The sequence below is a fragment of the Ruditapes philippinarum genome, unplaced genomic scaffold, assembly GCF_026571515.1.
Source record: "Ruditapes philippinarum isolate M1 unplaced genomic scaffold, ASM2657151v2 ctg3712_1_1_1_1, whole genome shotgun sequence".
Classification (NCBI taxonomy): Eukaryota; Metazoa; Mollusca; class Bivalvia; order Venerida; family Veneridae; genus Ruditapes; species Ruditapes philippinarum.
Genome location: NW_026866645.1, coordinates 103,753 through 126,535, shown reverse-complemented (window position 1 = coordinate 126,535; position 22,783 = coordinate 103,753). Strand labels below are relative to the sequence as shown.

General features: G+C 34.2%; 2 protein-coding genes across 2 annotated transcripts; both read right to left on the bottom strand.

Moving 5' to 3' along the window:
- Positions 1 to 1,838: 1,838 nt before the first annotated feature.
- Positions 1,839 to 17,210, bottom strand: LOC132733202 (carotenoid isomerooxygenase-like). The gene is made up of 13 exons (XM_060719801.1): positions 17,152 to 17,210; positions 15,942 to 16,121; positions 14,540 to 14,687; positions 13,676 to 13,769; positions 11,691 to 11,814; positions 9,817 to 10,009; positions 9,018 to 9,223; positions 7,764 to 7,906; positions 5,527 to 5,631; positions 3,870 to 4,070; positions 3,132 to 3,279; positions 2,297 to 2,384; positions 1,839 to 1,987 (listed from the first exon to the last, which is right to left on the bottom strand). The coding sequence occupies exons 2-13, from the start codon at positions 16,114 to 16,116 to the stop codon at positions 1,927 to 1,929; spliced, it is 1,686 nt and encodes a 561-aa protein (XP_060575784.1). The 5' UTR covers positions 16,117 to 16,121; positions 17,152 to 17,210; the 3' UTR covers positions 1,839 to 1,926.
- A 2,183-nt stretch (positions 17,211 to 19,393) lies between these two features.
- Positions 19,394 to 20,428, bottom strand: LOC132733215 (zinc finger MYM-type protein 1-like). The gene has a single exon (XM_060719815.1). The coding sequence runs from the start codon at positions 20,426 to 20,428 to the stop codon at positions 19,394 to 19,396; it is 1,035 nt and encodes a 344-aa protein (XP_060575798.1).
- Positions 20,429 to 22,783: the final 2,355 nt, after the last annotated feature.

The following is a 22,783-nucleotide window of genomic DNA, read 5'->3' as shown; positions in this document are numbered from 1 at the left end:
ATTGACTTGACCTTCTAACATACTTTTTTATACAATCCGTTTCAATACGCTACACCACGTGTTTAAAACATGATACTACTTAGTATGTAGCGTTCCTAAATTCGGGAGTGCAAGAGGTATGAAAAAGCAGATTTAATGTAAGATTAAATAAAATGATGTGCTGTTAAACGAATAATAATGATTGCGAATTAATAAACTTAACATATAATTGTATTTATGTATTTTTCACATATTAGAAACAGACTATATACCATGAATAAACAAGTGAACATCTAGGATGCGAATGACGTCATGGGGTTATTTTCTATATCATAAGAAGCTAACGTGGCTATAAGTAAAACATCATACATACCTATAATTTACATGATTTAGTAAACGTTGCATTCCTTATTTAAATCACTCTATACAGGTGCGGATCCAGAATAATTTACCAGCGGGGTGTCAATATATAGCTATATATATATTCCAGAGGGGGTTTGGCATAACGTGAATTTATGTCAACTCGAGGGCAAGGAGTCAAATATTTGCATGATTTTCAAAAATATAAAGCTCAAGTTATATCTCAACCTTTATGTTTCATTATAGTGAATGCGTTTTCTAAAGTTAGTCAAATTTTCTCAGAATAGTGCAGGGGTGCATGCTTTTTTATCAAGTTTAAAGAAATCAGTGGTTTACAATAGCAAAGACGATACAGTTTGATTCAAGATGTGTGTTATTATGCCTACAATGAAGCGTTCTTATTCCGGAAGTGTTCAAATGTTATTCCATTGAAAACCATTTTTTCCGCATTTTCAAAATACTTTATTGTGTAATGAACTATCAACAGCTAGAATATCACTGACGAGGTTATCGGGTCTCCGTGCTCCGTGGTAAACCAACTCGCGAGCAATAATCTAGACCATTGAGGCAAATAATTATATTGGCTTAAGATTTATTTCGAAATCATTCATAAATGATAATTATAACGTAACGTATGTAGTCATTTAGACAAAAAGGTCGTAATGAATAACAACATAACACTTTTGATTAAAACCCAAAAATAAGGTCATGCATCGTAGACGTCAATCATTAGGCCGGTGAGGATTGAAGGGAAGTAATCTGTACATATTTAACATGTAAAATGGTTACTGCAGTTACTGCCCTTTAAGCGGACATAAGTATAATGTAGCCCATTCTTTGTAAATATATACTCAAATTTTGAAAAAACATGCAGACAATACATTTTTATGTATTTATGCATATTTAGTAACAGGTCCTATGTTGTTCAACAGCAGTCATTCCAGACTTCAAGTAGTCATGTTCGTAAGAAATAAACACACGGTTTTCTACCCCTTCCGCACTACAAATCCCACTGACTCATTTAGACTTTTTATTTTTTTATTTTTTTTGCTGAAGTTAGATATTTAAGCTATCTCTACCTTTCTTCAAACAACACTATATTTAAAATTGACGATTGTTTCAAACACAAAATTTTAAAGGACTAGCATGATTTTTTTTTTTTTTTTTGAAAAATAAGTAAACAATTATTCTATTCCACTATTATATCACTCACACATTTAAAATAATTTGGCTGAAAACGAAGTTGTTTTGGTGTATGACTTTCAAAACTTTCTATCTGGATGTTTCCCCGGACGGACGGACGAACAGATAGAATGTATGAATGAATGTATGAATAAATGAATGAATGAATAAAAAGATGCATGAATGAATGAATTTTTATCAAAATTTATCATGATACGTTAGAATAGCAATAATAGTATAATGTGATCTAATGAGTTTTGTTTGTACTCATATAAATCATTGATATCAAGAGCTTTATTAATTACCATATTGTTTTTTTTTATTTTCAAGTTATATTCAATTATCACATACAAGTTCATGACAAACTGCATAATGCAACTATTATAATATCATCTAAACTGTGTCCTAGCCCACTATAGTGCCATCAATTCCTGTGTCAGGTTTTCCAACTGTCATGGGAAAGAACCTACAATGAAAAAACAAAAAAAAAAAAAACAAAAAAACCCAAAGTATTTGTAAACAGTTAAAATTAAACTGATGATTAAAATAACATAGCCATACGAAGTTTTATTAATATACACAAACTTACGTGAGCGGAAATTGATGCTATAGAACTGTTAAAGGCGGTACTCTGCCAAGTGTGAGATAGATTGGGGGAGGGATGGGAATCTGCAATTGTGAGGGAGTTTGTTTGTTTGTTGTTGTTGTTTTGTTTTTGTTTTTTTTTGGGGGGGGGGGGGGGGGGGGGGAGCAGTAAACAGATATATTATAATACCTGCTGTGTTGTCCGAACAGTGCTATATCCGGTGCAGTCACGTGGGCAATCATCATCATTGTTCTAGCGTCGACAATTATCATGAATGCTTAAAGTGAACCAACATTTATTAGAAAATGTAAAAATAACGGCATTGAAATTGACAGTTATTCATTCCGGAAATATACTATTTATAGATTAACAGGTATAATTATGTGCTAGAGTATAGAAAAATACAGTATAACCTCTACAGAACGAACCTCTGTATAGCCGTACCAGTTTTATAAGGACAGTAACAATTCTTCCCATAATAAAATGCCAAAATGATATTATATTAAACCTTTTTACGGCAATACCTCTCGTAAACAACCGAACATTCTTTGCAAATACGCATGCGATTTAAAATTATTATCAAAATACTATCGAATACTGTCAAATAAGTACTTATATAATTCTTTTTTGTATAACAGTACAACCTGTGCAGAGCAAGCACCTTTGAGTTCTATATTTAAAGATAAAATGATGGAAATTAATATATATCAACACAGAACATAATTAACACACAACAAATATTATTTTACAAGAAAGTAAATTATGTACATTTATATCTTTTATTATGAATTTAGCTTATTTCAATTTCGACAGTTAAAAACGAGGCGATCGCTTTATAATATGTATAAATGTCTTTTTGTCACTGATTCATTTTGTCTTTCTTTGGCTACACGGTAGGTAGATATCTACAAGTACAATTTGATTTAAACCAGCTACTAAAACGTCTCACGTGTTAGAAATAAGTAGGTCTGACCTTTAGTCAGATTGAAAGATATTCAGGATAAAAATCTTTTTTTAGATTTACCTTTATGTTTGATTCCATCAACGCCTTGGGCCAGTATTACACCATCGTCCTCAGTTATTGCCCCTTGTCGAGAAACAAAGTGAGGATCTTGTACAAACATCCCTTCTGGTAGAATAAACTCTTGTTCCACGCCAGTATCAACATGCAACTAGAATTATAATAATTATAAATGATATCATGAGACATGGAATAGTTCAACAAATAATTCTGGTTCGTATCAGGACGGCAGTTATATCATGCATGCACACCTTATTTATATTTTTTTACAGTTACACTTCTCCACTACAGAAGGTCGTCATCTGGCAACTTTACAGCTATAGTGGAGAAGAAAGACCTCAGGTGCCCCTTCGTGTATAATTTTAGGCAAGCATAGAACCACCGACTTTCTGTAAGCTAGGTGCATATCTTCCTTACAAGAAATAATCAGAAAGTAAAATAAAAATAAAACATAATCAATAAAATCTTAAACAAGTTCAAATTTAATCTTTGCTATTCGTACAAACACAACAAATAAGTTAGGTTCCAAATATTTCAGCCAACAAACTAAGGTTATATTTGACAAATACATGTACAAATGTATAAACATAAATGAATAAATACACATTTGAACGCGAACAATCAAAAAATCTGAATAGAAAAAATAACTTTGTTACATTAAGATTGCCTGTTTAATTTTGCTATTTAAATCCTAATCATTTAATATTTAACAATCGTCTAAGTGCTAAAGAACTGGTTTACCTTTGTAATAGCATTTTGTTCCCTTCTATCAAAGTTTCTTGTCATGTACGCATATTCATATTTCTTCCCATTGTATGCATGGTTAATAGTTGGCATTTCAAACGCAGACGGTGACTTCCCGTCACCCCGTAAATTGCGCATGCGCGCTGTCTTCCCGGAAATGCTTATAGATATGCGGGATAAGTTTGTCGTGTAAACATTCTTGAGGAAAAAAACAACAACACAATATTCAATGGTACCATGCTAAAATTGACAGGGATATTTGTCTTTGCCGCCAGTGTACAACCAGACTGGCCGACACATCCGTGCCGACCGACCACTCTCTATGATGTATGTAGCTCAATAAATTTTAATGTCCTTATATGGACTGTTTCAACTTCATGAATTCACAATTTCAACTTCACGAATTCACGATTTCAACTTCATGAAGTTGAAATCGTGAATTCGTGAAGTTGAAATCGTGAATTCGTGAAGTTGATTTCGTGAATTCACGAAGTTGAAATCGTGAAATAGTGAATTCGTGAAGTTGAAATCGTGAATTCGTGAAGTTGAAATCGTGAATTCGTAAAGTTGATTTCGTGAATTCACGAAGTTGAAATCGTGAATTCGTGAAGTTGAAATCGTGAATTCGTGAAGTTGAAATCGTGAATTCGTGAAGTTGATTTCGTGAATTCACGAAGTTGAAATCGTGAATTCGTGAAGTTGAAATCCAGAATTCATGAAGTTGTAATCGGGAATTCATGAAGTTGAAATGTCCTCACCGGTCTTTCGTACACTACCGACTAAATTCTTATACATTTGTACCTTTTTTACCCTAATATAAGCGCGACTTGTGAACAGCATCAGCTGGAGTAATGAAAATTTGCCGCGTTTTTTTTTTTTTTTTTTTTTTTTTTTTGATAACAATTGTTTTGTACATTGCAGAAGATTATTCTCCCTTTAATGAAAACAAGTTTAAAAAACATATATACCGTGTAAGTGTAAAATTTAGAAAATGTTATCAAATAATAACAGGGCTGGGAATCAAAACTGCGTCGTATCCTACAAAATGTAAACAAACGCCGCCATCTTGGAACGAAAAATGTATGTTTTTGTTTATAACTCTTTTTGTTGGAAATGACTGAAAACCAGATATATGTATTAACACGCTACACTATTTTCCGCTTCGTTCGGTATATGTTGCTTGCACAACTATTTTGTAAAACAAAAGTTATAGCGAACTTGCAACTCGAAGCGGGGCAGAATTTTTATTAAAATGTGTGGATACGACGCAGTTCATATTGCTTTATCTATCGTTTTTTCCTTCAAATCAATTATATACTCGTTTTCAGAGTTCACCATAAACTTCAAAACATAATTTTGCATCATTTACTAAACTTTCATTAAAAAGAGATGTTTATTTTCTAAGAAAATAATGATTTTTACGAAATGATACGACGCAGTTGAAAATAAAATATGATACGACGCAGTTGTATTTTTGGCAGTCTTTTCAACAGGGATAATTTTGGCAATATATTTCTATTTTATGGAATTATCACTTGCGCTAGATAAAAAAACCCAGATAATTTGCGGTGTATAGCAATGTTCTGTTGCTTTTGATTATTAAGTTTTGATTCCCAGCCCTGAATAAGAAATAGATTATATAATAATATTATACCTCAGAGAGAAGATTTTCCACAAACATATGTTTGTCAAAGATAGAGGAATCGTTATACGTCAGCATGTCCATATGGATAATGTTACCATCTTCAAAGGCATTCAGCTGTGGTAACAAACAAGCCGGATTAGCCCGGTACCAAACGTCCATACATTGGACACACTGAATTCTTAATTATAACAACATTATTGGTTGCATGATGATAAAATACTAAATCACTATAACTATATAATCTGCCAAAAAGCAGCAGATAAAAAATGGCAATGAGTTTTGGAAACTTTAAAAGTATACAAAAAAAAGCTTTTGAGGAATATATATAAAATCATTTTCTGGGGCAGACCGGGCCTGTAAGATTTCTATGAATATAGTTTATGCGAGATAGTTTGCAATAAATGGAATAGACGTTAAATATCGCAATGACGCTAAATGTCACACTTGCCGCCAATAGTCGCGCTATTGCCGCTAAATGTCACAACCGCCGTTAATTGTCTCAAAATATTTTAAAGTTTAAAGTCGAAATGATAACGTTAAATGTCGCACCATTTCTCTTCACCGTTAAATGTTACAACGCTATCGTCAAATGTCGCAATATCTAAATCCGTGTTTAACAACTGTATTATGCCAATATTAACGTTATGAAAGTGATCTTAGGAGTAGCTATCTACTAGTATCAGATAGGAAGGGATTTTCTGCCAAGTACAACATACTTGTTTGAAATTGAAGTCATCTTTGTTGATATTACAATTTGACGAGCGTAACAAATGCCAAAGGCTCTCTTTGTGGTAAAACACATTTGAATACTTTATTTTTCATTTTGCTATCCACTTCTAGAAACATTTTTCATCTTGGGTCGGTAGATATATCGAGATTTTCCTTTATGTCTCAAAGTTACTAAATATTTGTAAGCAATCAATCGATGTTTATTGTGATTTAAAATCACTAGCTAAGCTATACTTTGTCATGAATACATTTTGCGACATCGAACGGAAATGGAAAATCGTGCGACATTTAACGACAGAAGAGTGTGCGACATAAAACGGCGGTTGCGACATTTAGCGGTAATGGTACGATATTAAACGGCAAGTGCGACATTAAGTGGCGTTACGACATATAACGGCGCTGTAAGAATTAATTGAAACCCTTAAACCTACTTAAAGCGAAAGTGAAAAGATTTGCCACCAGTTTAGAGTCAGGTCAGCTTTCACATCGTTGTAGTCTGACTAGGCTCTATAATGTTCGCTGACCAATTTAAATTTTCATTTTTATCGTTCACAAATTGACTTTTTTGCATGTTAATATTTCTATCCTTAAACTTGATAATGGAAAGTAAGAAAATAGCAAATGAAGTAGTCCGTTTGAAAAGTTCAGTAAATTTAGCGTGACATTTTGGAACGAACTTGCATTTATGATATTACAATTTCCGTCATAACTCATGAACAGACTCGACCAAAGTCTGCAATTTTCATATAATTTTGTTGTTGGAATATTCCCTTTTATTTAGAATGTTCCCTATGCCAAAAACATTAGGATCAGCAAAGGCTGCAGACGTAATGCAGTCAGAGTAGGCACTTTTTCGGTACAGGGATCAGTTATACTCGTATTATGATTAATCTGGACAGTTTCAATTTAGTTAATAGTTAAATACAAGGTTCATAAATAAAAAGTGATTATTAGCAGAACAAGGAAACTGTATAGATCGATAGAAGCAGACGTTTTACCTTTGAGTTAATGTGACCTTTGTATATCAGCTGACAACGTACCGAAATATTGGTAATCATATGTACTGAATAGTTAATCAGAAACGTACAGCGCCGGTATATGTCGTAATATCAGGCAAACGTGTAGGCATTAATGCAAACAAACTATCACTCTTCAACAATTTAAATAAGTGATAAACCTTTGCCACGAACATGAAGCAAACCCGGCCTGTATATCCTTGGAGTCGGACAAGTCTCTTCACTGTTTTCTGACCAACACAAATGTTCATCCGAATTTAAAAGAATTGAAAATCGACAGGTAAAAAAATATGAAATCAAGACACGTCAATTGCACAAATTAAGCAGATTGAGACAGTCTGGAGTTCCCTCCCCTTACACTACGTAGTAAATGTAGGTAGGGAACCAGACTAAGTTAACAGCTGAGTCGTCATCGTCGGGAATTCCTTCCCCTTAAACAATGTTTAGTTTCCGTATTAATGTTGGGAACCAATTTTCATCGTTGCATAGTCGTAGAATTACCTGATGAGTTGCAAAGAATGGCGGCATGGTTATATTAGCTATGAACTGGCCGTCAGATTTTCTCATCACAAGAAGTCTAGAATAGCCTGTCGATTCATACTGGAAACCTTGTGGTAAGAAAGGCTCGTACTTGTCATACCTTGCTGAAAGCATATCAGAAAGGACAAACTATTGTTTGATAATCGCCGCATGAAACACATTCCAAAATTTCACCACCTTTCATGTTTTAATGTTTAGTTCTGATTAAAACGCTGCTGGGGTCTTGGACGATAGCACGCAGTTACCAATATAGTCCATGCACATGCTCAATCAAACCGGGCCTGCAACATTTTCAATTTGGCCGTTCTTAAGATATTTTGTTTTTCTTAATGTTGATTGTGTTAATAAACTGTCTTGAAACAACAGGAAATATAATGATTTTATTAGAGATGACATATTAAGCTGAAAACAGAATTTACATATCTAGTAATGCATCATCGACATTCATAGCAATAAATTATTTGTGATATGCAGATAAGGCTTTAAAATCGTATCAAAAGTAAAGATTATTTTCTTAGTGAAAAATAGATAATAATTCTAATACCGGCTTGAAATCTATGGAGGGCGTTCGTTGCCAAAATTCCAGACATTTAAAGTGTTCCTATTGAAAACTACTTTTGAAAATGCGAACTTGTATGTATAGCAATTTTAACTGTATCCGTGCAAAGGAAATAAATTGCCTCTTAATCCAAACTTTTAAGTGAAGGTTTACACATAGATCTTAACAAAAATGAAATGAAAAAATAACAAATTTACAAGTTCGTATCTTCCATTACATATAATATATAAGCAAATCGGCACACTTTTGATATAAATCTGTTCCTGAGACAAGACAAAAGTATGTACAACTGAAATGTAAAACTTAAATACAGAAAATAGAGTTTAAGAAAACTTGTTTCCAGTTGCAGAACTACAAGAGTGCGTTTACATAGTAACATGTTAAATAAGACTAAAGTAGATTCACAAAATTAAACAATCTTAAGTCACACATGACGCCCCGCCCCTATATGAACGAGTAGTTACGAAATGTACGGACAAGTATAAAACTCTGCCAACAGTCAAAATTGCTATACATACAGGTTCACATTTTCAAAAGCAGTTTTCAAAAGGAACACTTTACAACTCTGGAATTTTTGCAACGGACGCCCTCCCTTTAATAAATGTTTAAAGAAGTAATTGGGCCTACACACATTCAGTGAGTAAATCAACACTTACTAAATACACAAGGGTCATCCATCAGTGCTGTTTCTGGTAGGATAATATAGTTTTCTGTCATAGCAATTGAATGAAGGTATCCGAATCTTGCACCAAAGTCTGGATATGGTCTCGTGCCTTTACATCTCGTGAGATTTGAGTCCTCGTAGTTGAATGTTCCAACAACATGGCGTCCTAGGTCATGGCCTATTTTGTAAACCACGCGTCTAGTATGGAAATAAAAGTTCTATTATTCATGAGATAAAGAAACGTTGTTAAGTGAAATTGGGGGTGAAATCTGTCTATTCAATGAATTATGAAGCGGTATTCAAAAAAGCAATGACGTGGAAGTATAAATAAGCATCTAAAACTAGCCCGATCCTAATTTCCTTGAATAAGAGATTTCGCAGACAGAAAAATGTTTTTTCTGTGCAAAGTAACAGAACAAATAGTGTACTTTAAAGCTTTTGGCATTGATAGGTGCATACTTTTGCATATAAAGTACAGTCGCATTATCAGTTGAGCGTTAATATTCTACAGCCGAACAATACGCAAAATTCTAAAACCAACTGAATTTTACCATAAACATACAAGGAACGAAAATGTATGTAAATAAAGGTGTTTGTCGCATATATTCCGAGTTTGCCGTCCAGTTGCGCAGCATTATATCACACGGGCTACAGTCTCGTGATATGATTCCTTGCATCTGAACTGCAAACAGTGATTTTATTTAGCGATAACATCAATTTTTGGGATACTTTTTTTCTTAAATGTAATGATTATTCGTCATATCAAAATTTTTTTTTAACACTGTCCTTACTTGATTTTAAGGTGAGATTGGGTCTCGAACTTAACAACACTAACTGTACTCCACAGAGTGCCATCTGCTTCTGTTTGTGCGTGAGCTGGATTATTACTAAACAAGTACTGAGTTGTGTCCGGAACACCTAGGTTGTTATCATCATACTGAATGTAGCCCTTTTGTGTGACGTCATTGGGGTCAATTATAACACCTTTCAGAAAAAATGTTTTGGGAAAAACAACAAAAACGTCAACAACAATAGCAACATACAAAAGAACAACAGCAAAATGCAACGATAAACCAAACTGTCCTTATTTCGGTTTGAATGTTAAAAATCTGTTTGTAACGTGTTGTAAGTTGCACGTTTATTGAAAAGTTACACACCCAAATAAAATATTTATATGCAAAAGGCATGTAGCAGATATCAACCGGCCATATGACAATAGTCCCTATGCATAAACGTACGGGTATTGAGTTTTATCTATATCAGAGATTGTCGATGCGAAAAAACGATGCCCCGAAGAGAACACCATATAGTATTATGTGACGTACATGTAGCTTCCCAATTAAAATCAAAATCTGACAGCACAGTGCATTTGTCAGTAGGCAGGCACTTCGTGTTATTCTAGAAGAAAAACCCGAATTTAGCCAATACATTAAAAACGTTCAAAGTAGCACCCTGATATGGCATTCATTATGCCAAAAATATCCTGTATTTATCACATAATATATCTATGATATAGCCATTTTAAAAAAATATATATAACATTATAGATCTACATATATAGCTGTTTAGTTTATAGAGTTCCACCATAACGTTTTATAAACGTTTTTCTTATAAAATATAACCTTATGAAAACGTTTTTTTAGTATAAAGTATAACATTTATAGGCATTTTCTTATAGAAATGTATACAGTTATCGACCTGTCAGCCATTGAATATCATGTATTATTATATAATCTATAAATAGCTTTGAAATGCCTTTCCCTGATTGGCTAACAAGCAACTTTTTGTAAAAAATAACAGGTCAATATCAGAGTATATTCACTGTTTTTTTCCTAAAAATAGATTTTCAGATTATATTCACCGGTTTTTCTTCTAAAAATAGATTTTCTGGAAATCCCTAAAAGACGCGAGACTTTGATATGACGTCACGCCAAGTTTGTTATTATTCTGAAAAAAAAAACTTTGAGTGGGGTGTACATAAGAGTCAAATTAGTCTATTTTATTTACCTTTTTATATTTTTAAGAACAATAGGGATTAGCATGCCAATGGAAATGACCAAATTATGGAAACAGTAGACAAGCTGAAAAATAATGATTTCCTTCGTATGCAATGGCAGATGTGATCACAGGCGCTAGTCACATAATCAAATATTTTACATAATCGGTCTATATATGTATATAAAGATATCTTTATATACATATACTGTATAGACCGATTATGTAAAATATTTGATTATGTGACTAGCGCCTGTGGATGTGATAAACCATATAAAAGCTATTTATAAATTATATAATAAAACAGATATGTACTTTTTAGCTGTTGAATATGATGTGATATGTACTGAAAAATTAATATTGACCTCGGCTATCGCCTCGGTCAATATTAATTTTTTCAGTACATATCACATCATATTCAACAGCTAAAAAGTCCATATTTGTATAGTATTTACAGGCTTATGTGATATTGACCGAGGCCTTCATGGTCAATATCTACACATCAATATTCAAAACCTCTTTTAAACTGCCGATATAACCACAGAGACCAACATTATTTCTTATATAAACGTTTTTCTTAGATAATATAGCATTATATAACCATTTTTTTACAGAGTATAAAATTATAGAACCGTTTCTATTAAAGAATGTAACTTTATATAACCGTTACCGATCGGTTGTCCAGACATCGCAATGGCTTGATTACCGACCAACCACCAACTAACATTTGGTATCTTACTAACTTTGTTCTTGGCCGACATATTCCCGAACCATTTGTCGATCTGGTTGGCATTCTTGAGATAAAAACAATAAAACATTTCTAACGAAGTAATAAACATCTTCGATCTGCTTAACAGAAAGTAATCTTCAGATGAAAACAAAACACTATTATTCTGAAATTAGTTTGATTGTGATGGAAGCTTTGATGAGGCATTTTAGAGTGGTGGCAATGCTTAGTGCTTAACGCCTAAAATTAGTAATCTAAGGATGCCTGACAGCGTTGCTTCAAACCCTGCCACGGGGCTTGCCATTTATTCCATGATAAAGAAATTTTACACTCCTTGTTTAGTACCGGTTGGTTTCCGGAACGAATTTGAGAGTGATTCAGTAAGCACAATCGAACTCAAAACTACGTTTTTAACCGCTATTGATTCCTCTTCCAGACATCAACCAGCATTCGTTAAATACATGGAAACAAGTTAATGACCCCATAAAGTATCAAACCAAAGATCATGTTGTTGAGCTGCAGACTCTTAAACCTCATCAAAACCCCTGTTAGTCTTCCTTACTTTAACTGTGGGGTTACAATAACGTTCGATGATATTAAACAAATACACTTGATAAAATGATTTGATCAATTCGAGCACTTAATTCATATATACAACTTTATCTATTATATGTCATTTTTAGCTCGACTATTCGAAGAATATGAGAGCTATTGTAGTCGCCCCGGCGTCGGCGTCGGTGTCGGCGTCAGCGTCCGTGTCGGCGTCTGCGTTGGTTTAAGTTTTTTGTAAAGTCAAATATCTCAATTATTGCTTGAGATATTCAATTGAAACCTACAATACTTATTTATAGTAACAATGTACATCAGATTGACAAGTTGGATAACTCTGCCTATAATATTTACAGAATTATGCCCCTTTATAACTTAGAAATTTTGGTAAAAGTTTTTTGTAAAGTCAAATATCTCAATTATTGCTTGAGATATTCAATTGAAATTTACAATACTTTTTTTTAGTAACAATGTACATTAGTTTGCAAAATTGCATAACTCTGCCTGCAATATTTGCAGAATTATTTGGCCCTTTGTAACTTTTGGTTAACGGTCTTCAAAGATATTTACTTGAAACTTTACACATGTACTTAAGGTCGTAATTTGAGAGTCATAATTGTATGTCACTGACCAAGCGAATTTAGTTCCATAACTCTACTCGAATTTAGGCTGATTCATCTCCCCTTTTCTACTTAATCTCTTGGTTAATGTTAACACGCAAGTTTTACATATCTCAATCTCAATAACTATTAAAGATATTTATTTCAGACTTCACATATGCATTTAGAATCATAATTCATTGAAGGTCATTGACCAAGATCCATAATTCTATCTTGCATTTAGGCTGATTTTTCTCCCCTTTTTCAACTTAGAAATTCATGGTAAAGGTTTGCTTGTAAGCTGTTATCTCCATAACTACTGAAGTGTTTATGCCTTTTTTTGGGGACATTTTTTATGCATTCATAATAATAAAGTAGTGATTTACTTGATAAAACATCTTAATAACAAGCCTTTGTACCTTTTCGGTCAATTTTATGTATTCATAGGTAAATAGCATTATTATTCATAATAAAACACCCTTGTGACAATTTTTGAATAGTCGAGCAAATGCTGTCCTCCGACAGTTCTTGTTTATAGTGCTGTCAAAGCGTGTAAACATGCAAATTACTGTTCCTCTATAATACATGTACTCTTAAATAATGTTAATATTATTATTATTTTTTATATATTTGTTTTGTTATAAGCAGTGCATTAATGCAACTCTTAACCCTTACCCAGCTCACAGCTACAAATGGGCATGTTGACAACATCATCCATCATTTTAGAATAAATTACGGGAACAATATTCATACTGAATGTAAAAGAAGATATCAGCTTACCATTTGTGAATATATTGAATGGACAAACATAGAAGAAGCATTCATTTGACGGCGATATGTGTTGAAAATATCCTCCACTGTTGTATCGTACCATCTGAAATAGAAAAAAATATATACAATATAACCCCAGTAAAGCGGCTCACTGTAGTTCAAAGCTACTGTAGCAAGATTTGACAACAAATTTCAAACTTCACTAGATAAAATGCGAGTTTTCAATATAGATGCAAGATTAACAACTTTACCAAAAGTGTTACCAATATATATGTACAACAAAGTTTTGTTACTTTATATAAAATGTCAGGTTCAATTTTATCATTTTAAAAACGAAATTGGCGAATATGAATATCTATGAACTATTCACATATTTATTATATAAAAGGTTCATTTAAACTATATACATGTATTTGAAATAAAGAAATTGGCGTACATGCATATAAATCTATGAACTTTTCACATATCTATAAACCAATTCATGATCTTGTATGTTATAATTGAGGTTGCTACCATACTTAACTGAAATTATATATATCATGTATATAATTATGCCTATAAAACAATTTTCAAACATGGAAAAACATGTACTGCAAATAGTTGTGTGCATTATATGTAATCATTGAACTATATGCATTCATTCCTCATTGAAAAGTTTAACTAAGACTTCATAAAAAATAAATTTTTATTTACCACCCTTTATTTACTTGAAATGTTAAATTGGGTATTATCTTAATAAATAATGCTTTTTGGAACTTACGATATTGATAAATCTTAATTTCCGCATCAAATTTATGATATAAAACCATAAAAATTGTGTTACAGGATCTTTAAAGTGTTCCTATCACCGCAACTAGTGCACTGTTTTCTTACCTGTTTGTAAAAGTCACCCTTCCGTTGTTTATTTTGAACTTGCTTCCCATCTCGAAGCAGTCAAACAAATGTTCTATATAGTTGGGTAGATTTTTGTTTCTGTGATCTGTCTCACCAAACGTTCCACATGCGTGTCGAATAAAGTTACCTAAATAATCGTGAATGGACAAATATTTCTGTTTTGAATAATTTTATATGTTTCAGTAACAAGGCAATTCAAATTAAGAATTTCAAATTCTTTGGTCGAATGTTACAAAAAGGGATGCAAGATTTAGAATCAAATATCGTTTGTAAAGCAACAATTCATCTGTGTCCTACTGAATTTCTTAAATGCCATAGGCCAGCTTCCATTGTGTGTGTGTGGGGGGGGGATTCAAGCGTTGATATTTTTGATATTTTTGCTTATTCATAACATACGCACCATATCATACTCGACCCTCTTTTGATAACATCAACAAATCGATTTGCCGAATAGAAGCACTTAACAATCGACAGACTAGAGCCAATGCTAGGGGAGGTGGACTTTCCATAGGCTATTTAGGGAATAATAATACCAAAATTTTAAAACAAACAGGCAATAGTCGGACCCAGTCGCACTGCGTAGAGGTGCAGGCTGACCTAACTAGTGCTGGCAACAACTTATCAGTGCAGGCTGACCTGGCTAGTGCTGGTAACAACTTATCACTGGCGGTCGAAGGGAGTAAGTGTTAATGTCAGAGGCTATTTCAGATGCCTGCAAGAACCGACAAGCTAAGACCAATACTTTAAAGTGTGGATAAGTATGTACCACTGAAGCCGGTGCTAGGGGCACTTTAGGAATGTTGCACTTATTCATTATCCCACATGTACCGACTAAATCAAACCGAATCTGCAATTTTCATGTAATTGACTGTTTTGTTTTTGATTAATGCTTCCGAGGGAGAACTTTGCTCCAGATTTTTTATAAGACCCATCAATATCAAACAAGACTGACATCACCATGATAACACTTTGGTTCACAGTATGCAAAATGCAAAACATCATTAACTTTAATAATGAAATATCTTTTAAGAATATACATGTCAATTAATCTTAACTTATTTGAATACTACAGTTATTTTGTAAAACACCAAATCACGCGATAGCATATATACATGCAATCCTTCTTTAAAGAAGTAGGCTTACATGCAGATTAGATCTCTATTTTTCTATCAATCATAATACATATATGACCGTTATTGTCTGTTTATTTAATACTTAATAACATTGTTCTATGATCTTATAAGAAATTTTGAACAAAGAGCAAATTGAAATGTTTTATATTTTTAATTTGTAAAAAAAAAAAAAAATGACCACGTAAGCGTAGGAATATTTCCCCCAACAATTAAATGGACTAAAGATTAATTTCAAGAATTTTAATTACCTGACAACCATGTAGGAATTGTTCCTTTTTCATATGTGACAGGACTGTTGATGGTTTCTTTGACGATATTACCCAGCCCAGCTTTCAGCATCTCAGTCAGCGCGTCTCCGCTATACGCATGCGCAGACAGCACAATAAGTAACCCAGCGAGACAACTAAGATTTCCATGTGCCATTCTTACTTTGATTTAAAATAAGTGACAATTGAGCCGTTTCACGACATAACCAACATAAAAGGTTTGCGACCAGCATGGATCCAGACCAGCCTGCGCATCCGCGCAGTCTGATCAGGATCCATGCTGTTCGCTTACAAACCCTATTAAAGTAGAGAAACTGATAGCGAACAGCATGGATCCTGATCAGACTGCGTGGATGCGCAGGCTGGTCTGGATCCATGCTGGTCGCAAACCCATTATGTTGGTTTTGTCATGACACGGCTCAATTATTTAAGAATTGACATAATCAACAAATGGAGAATTCGTTCTTAAATGGACCATAACATTGAGTTTTTCACATGACCGGACTGATTTTATTGTATTTATTTTTATTTATTTTTAGATTTTTATAATATTTGATGAATGCCGATGCAAATAATTCGTGTGCAAAATTTCAAATCCTTCAGTTTTTTTTTCTACTTTTCCAGAATAATCATATTTATTGTACAAAATGACCTTAAACTGGAAAAAAAACAAACTAAGAATTGCACTAAATAACATTCATCAATTTATCATCTTTTGCACATATTTTCCGTAACACTGTAGTACCCCAGTTGATAAAAAGTAAGATATATGAAATATGAGGTTTTGTTACCCCATTGTGGTTCTTTCAAAGATTTTCATATTATATTCAACTATTTAATGTCAGATTGTAGGAATCACGTAATCACGTAATTACAAATGCTTAGTTATGAAATATCTGCTTTATAAAACATTTGCTATAAATTATTTTTCTTAGATTCTGCACGCGTGCACGTTGTTTTCATACACGTGCGTTCCAGTATGAGAATAATGAGGGGGGGGGGCAATTATATATAAAACTTTTCCATGTTTAAAGTAAACTGTTGTCATAAGCATTAAGATGTCCCCTTTTGTAAATTTTGATAAAATCAAAAGTTTGTTCACGTTTTTAAATACAATACCGTTCATATTAAAGATAATTAAAAATTCATTGAAAACAAAGAAAATGTAAGCATTATTTTAAAACATACATACCAAAATTGCACTCACTTATATCATTGATGTATTTATAAGATTTTACTGATGACCCAGATACAAATATACTGATAAACCCCGAAGTGAGATAAGTACACTTTTAATTGAAGGGGCATAAACTTAAGATATTTTAGGGGGGAAACGGTAAACTCGCTTGAATAATAATAATGACATAGTGTGGCACATAAAATTCAATTATGTTCTTAATGATGTTGAAATAGTAATTATGACTTAGAATAGCTATTATAGCAATATATATTTTGTTGTTCTGTTCGAGGCCGAGTGATTAAAGTCGTTCAAACCACTTGCCCTTCATCGCTGAGAGTTTGATGCTTGACATAGTCTTTTGATGGTTCTACTTAGGTGCCCTCACGTGTCTGAATGCACGAAAGGGCACCTGAGGTTGTCTTTTAACAGTAAAGCCGTTATGTCGCCAAATGATCTAAATAGTGAAGCGAGATTTAAGAAATAAACGGCGGATCACGGTACGAAAACACTAATTGGCGGAAGCGGGGCGAAGTTTTATTTATTAAACGAAGTTTTATTTATTAAACTTTGCCCCGCGCCCCCGCCAATTAGCGTGTTTTCGCTCTCCGCCCCCGCCATTTTAACTTGTTCATTATCGACTTTTCGCTTGGCGGGGTCGCGGGGTGAAAACACGAATGACACAAATCAGCCACCATATTATGTGAATGTAAAAAGTAAAGGCGGTGAAAAAATCAAATTTCATCATGTCATTACAATTTTCATTACATACGAAATGCATTAGACGATGCAATTTCATAGTACTATGCTCAGATCCTCAGATAAGATCGTGTGGGATCACGTATCTAGCAACCGCTATAAATAAGTGTTTTGCATTCTATGGAAAAGATTATTACAAAAAAAACTAATATTTTAAATTTCTGAAATCCATTCCTTTTGATTGGACGGTGACAATATTTAAGTCATTTTTGTTACATATGTTACTAGTATTTTATATGCGCAAAAGTTAAAATGTATCACGTTTTGTTCATCATTCAATTCGAATTAACATTGATCTCACAGTAATAAAGTATATACACCCGTGCAGGGGCGTAGCTAGGATTTTGAAAAATATACGCAAAGCGAGGCACGAAGTGCCGAGCGGGGGAGGTTGTGGGAGGGGGTCCGGGGGCCACTAGTGGGGGTCCGGGGGGCCTCCCCCGGAAAATTTTGAAAAAATAGATGTTAAATGTGGGCTCTGGCATGTCTTGAAGAACCTTTCGCACGTAAAGCATGGAGCATTTTCATCATTTTTTTGCCTAAAAACATACAGCAGCTCTTTTTATTTTTTAACTTATTTCATTATAACTTCGAATAGATTTGTGGAAAAAATGCAATGTTCGCCTTGTAGTTATCTTATTTAACACGTGCATATAAGCATACACAACAATTTTTCCATGTGAAGTTCGACTGAGGATGCAGATCATGTAATTGGTTTAAATTATGTATGAATGCCCGATCAAATGTAAAACGCAATTAATCAGATAACAAGTTTATATCATTTCTGATCAATCAGTTTCGTAAGAACAACTTGCTCGGAGAACACTTCTATTTCATCGTAAGAAAGTCAGGAAACTTACCAGATACAAAGAGATCGTAAATGGTCTAATTAATGACCATTGAAACTCTTTCGACCACTCCATAGTTCTCCTCTGGCGGTGATGAGAAAGTAACAACGGACTTACCCATAGATATCCCCGCGACAGTTTGTTTTTTTTCTTTTTGTGTTTTTGTTTTTGTTTTTTTTTGTTCAAAGGTAACAAGCTAGTTTTTTTTTTTTGCTTATCGATTTACTCGTCATCAGAGGATGCGTCTCTCTCGGCATTGTCAAAAACGATTGCAATTCGTCTATGACCCGATGCATCAAAGTCACTCAGCACCTTGTCAATGTCTCTGGTGTGACTGCGGTGGATATGCAACAGAGCAAGACCACTGAGTCGCTGTTCTGACATGGTGCTGCGAAGGTACGTTTCCAGTCTCCTTAGACTGCTAAATGACCTTTCAGCTGTTGCTGTTGACACTGACATTGTCAAAAGTATCTTGAAAATGATGTGGATGTTCGGCAGAAATTGGTAGGTAGCATCGACGCCTTCCACAAGATTGTTGACCATAGCGCCATGAGATAGTCGATGCCTCCACACCTCAAGTTCTGTGTCAAGTTCATCCATGTCAATGAAATTGGCATATTCGTTTCTTATGTCCTCCATTATTTCAGGTGTCAGCTGAGCAACTTTGTGTGACAGGCATGGCAGATAGCTAGGTTCAGACGGTGGTTTCGGCAGTGGACATACTTAGCATGTGGATACGCCTCAGCAAACCTTGCTTGCACGCCACGAATCCTGCCCGCCATGTTCCTAGCGCCGTCGTACCCTTGGCCAACATTCAATGCTGGGTCAAGGTCATGTTTTCTTATTTCTCCTGTCAGAAGAGTGGTCAGGGCCTCACCTGTTGTACTTTCAGCAACAACAAAGGACAAAAATTCTTCACGGACCACATGGTCACCCGAACTTTCCCGATCAACGTAGCGTACACAGAACGCAAATTGTTCAGTGTCGCTCACGTCTGCAGACTCATCTGCCATAACCGTGAAGTACTTAGCGTTTTGGCATCGTTGGGTAATCGAGCTAGAAATTTGTTTACCACAGAGTGAGATAAATTCGTTCTGTATTTCTGGGCTCGTATACTGGGCATGTTTTGGTGCTGATGTCATGTGTTCCTTCAGAGAGGCGTCAGCTTTTGCACGGTAGTTGAGTAGAGCTCTAATGTTGCTGCGGCTTTCAATTTTACCGCGTAAGGCTATATTTTGTTGCCCACAAAGAATAATGGCCTCAATGATGGCTGTTAACGCCTCCCTGTTCTTTTGGACTTTCTGCCGGTAGGCCGTTGATCCGAACTCGACCACATTCTGCTCTTCCTTCCTGCAGATGCGTACAAAGTGGTCGGCTCTTGTGATGGAATTTATGTGCTCTTTTGATCGTGTGTGCCCATCAACGACTTTCCTTGCGTTGCTCCAGTCAATCAACGGACGAGCAACAAGCACATTTTCAGCTGCATTAAAGGCAAAACATGGAGCACAAAATACCCCATCAAGTAAAGGGCTGTATCTTAAGTAGGGATGCTTTTCGTGCTCAAATACAAAGTCCGGTACTCGCCTACTTGCTGCCCTTTTTCCGAGTTCTCTGAGAGGTGCAACCCAACCTCTATGTGGCTCGAACCGTGTGGTAAGGACAGCATATTTTTTAGAATCTGGCATTCTAAGTCGGCATTTGGTATCAAGACTTCCGATATCCAGGAATCATGCTCCAAGGGAGCTTGTAACGGTTCTAGAGGGTTCAGAAGAAGAAGCAGAGGAAGATACAGGGGAAGAGGAAGAAGGGGGAGAAGGAGACGCGACATTGGTGTCTTATTTGCTGATCACAAGAGGGTCACATGCCATGTCTTGTGAATTCTGCTTTGTTTCTTCCTGGCCAGATTCATTATTGGTTTGAATGAGGTCCTGTTTAAGCACCTTAAACAGGGTCGCTTGTCCTGGAATTTGGCGGATGTTTCTTTGAATTTTGATAACCGAGTTGATGACTTAAATTTAGATTAATGAAAATTGAAGATTTTAAGTTGTTTTAAATTAGAGATATTCCAAAGGAATTGTTCTTGAAAGGATTGATTTAATTCTTTAAAAAAAGTCTTGATAATCTTTTTTTTCCGAGTGTGTAACCAACGATAAGTTATTATGAGCCTAGTTTAAGTAACGAGATTCCTTATTCCATGTAGATTAATCAATGCTGAGATTTACATTTATCTCTGCGCAATAGGTTTGTAAATGCTTCGAGTTTAATAGAAACTTACATTCCTATTGCACATAAATTACAATGATAACTAGAAACGTCACACGATCGAGAGTGACGCAATCATAGTTTACACTCATTACATAGTACAAGTAATTACGTCATAAACTAAACAGTAAGACGCAACGAAATATTTTGTAAACAAAAAGGGATAAATTATTTAGATCTATAGCGATAAAATCGTTAAAACTTAGATTTTCTCTTCTTCTTTTTTTTTACCTTCGGATTTTTTTTATACGCAAGTGCGTATTGTGCGTAATGGGCACTACGCCCTTGCCCGTGTACCCGGTGTTTGGGATCATTGGTTCCAGCACTTTTAAGTGTTGAAACAAACCGGTGCTTGGGGGCGTGAAGGATGTTGCACTTTTTCATTATCGCTCATGTACAGACTCACAATTAAACCGAGCCTGCAATTTTTATGTGATTTTGTTATGATTAATGCTTCCGAAGGATCACACTTTTTCGGATTATTTTACATTTGCAGAAGTTGAAAATAATAATCTGAAATAAAACGAAATTTTCAACCAGAATAATTCAAATCTTTATGTTTCTGTGTGAAATATAACATCACTTTACTCAGTTCTTAAAACAAATTCGTAAAATTTTGAGTCTGAAATGTGAATACTCTTATGTATATAAGTACGGTACGAAAGGCCGGTGGTGACATTTTACTTCTTGAATTCATCTAATCTTCACGAATTCATGCACAATTTCAACTTCATCAATTCACGAAAACCAAAAATGACTAATGAACGAAATAACAATAACGATGCATATACAAATGGAGACTTAAAAAAACTTATTGAAATACTAATTCATGGTAGGGACGAAAGTGTTCAGTCTTTATAAAACATGGTACAGAATATAAGCACACAAGACAAATGAAAAACAAAGGAGATTTTATTTTTTCGCCACAATGTCTGAATGATCCCTTTGAAGCATCAAAAACAGCAAAATTACACGGACACTGCAGACTGGGTTTGATTGAGTTTGTACATCAGAAGTCAAACAGGCAAAAAAAAATAAAAATAATATGAGCCACTTGAATCATTTTAAATATTCTAAATTGTATAACCTTTATATTTAAACTGAGTATTTGTCGACCAAATTAAAAGTTATAAATATTTGAAAATATTTTCTTGTACATTTTATGAGGATATTAAAATCCAGATTGCAAAAAGCACGGCGACACATATCAGTTTTTCCATTTAAGTAACCTGAGAGATACAATTGTGTCAAATTTATAGTTATAATTTCCTGTTAAATTAATGTAAAGAGGTTTTATTGGGTAATATGCTTTTTAAGAGTTACGAGATAAAAAAAAAACATTATCAACGAACATGAACACAATATTTGCGTGATAAAAACTGATTGGAAAGGAAAATTGTTTGCTTTGCCTCTTTGCCTTTTGTGTTGTGCAAACAGCTGATGTTTCTGTTCATTGAATATTAAAAATCGAGTATACAGAATTTTCTCCTAAGAGTCTGGTCGGGGTGTAGGAAAAAATATATTCACCCGTTCAAATATAAAACTTGGCATTAAAATTGTAAATATTAAAAGGACAAAAAACCGGCCGCCAAGAAAGTTACCAGCGACTCCATAGTAAGTACTAAATAACTTATAAGATATGCAAGTTAAAAAAAACAAACAAACAATAAAAAACAATAAGCATATCTGATCTTGATTTTCAATTGTTCTGAATAAACTAAAGGTTCTAGAATAAATGTTGTTCATACAGTGGGTCAAATAATATAAGATATTAAGTA

What these genes read in the sequence shown, in the direction of transcription:
- LOC132733202 (XM_060719801.1), bottom strand. Translation starts at nt 16,116, where the DNA reads ATGGCACATGGAAATCTTAGTTGTCTCGCTGGGTTACTTATTGTGCTG. An exon ending in AGGGTGACTTTTACAAACAG is followed by an intron (nt 13,770 to 14,539) that starts GTAAGAAAACAG and finishes TTTCTATTTCAG; the next exon opens with ATGGTACGATACAACAGTGG. An exon ending in TGATGGAATCAAACATAAAG is followed by an intron (nt 2,385 to 3,131) that starts GTAAATCTAAAA and finishes GTTCACTTTAAG; the next exon opens with CATTCATGATAATTGTCGAC.
- LOC132733215 (XM_060719815.1), bottom strand. Translation starts at nt 20,428, where the DNA reads ATGCCAGATTCTAAAAAATATGCTGTCCTTACCACACGGTTCGAGCCA.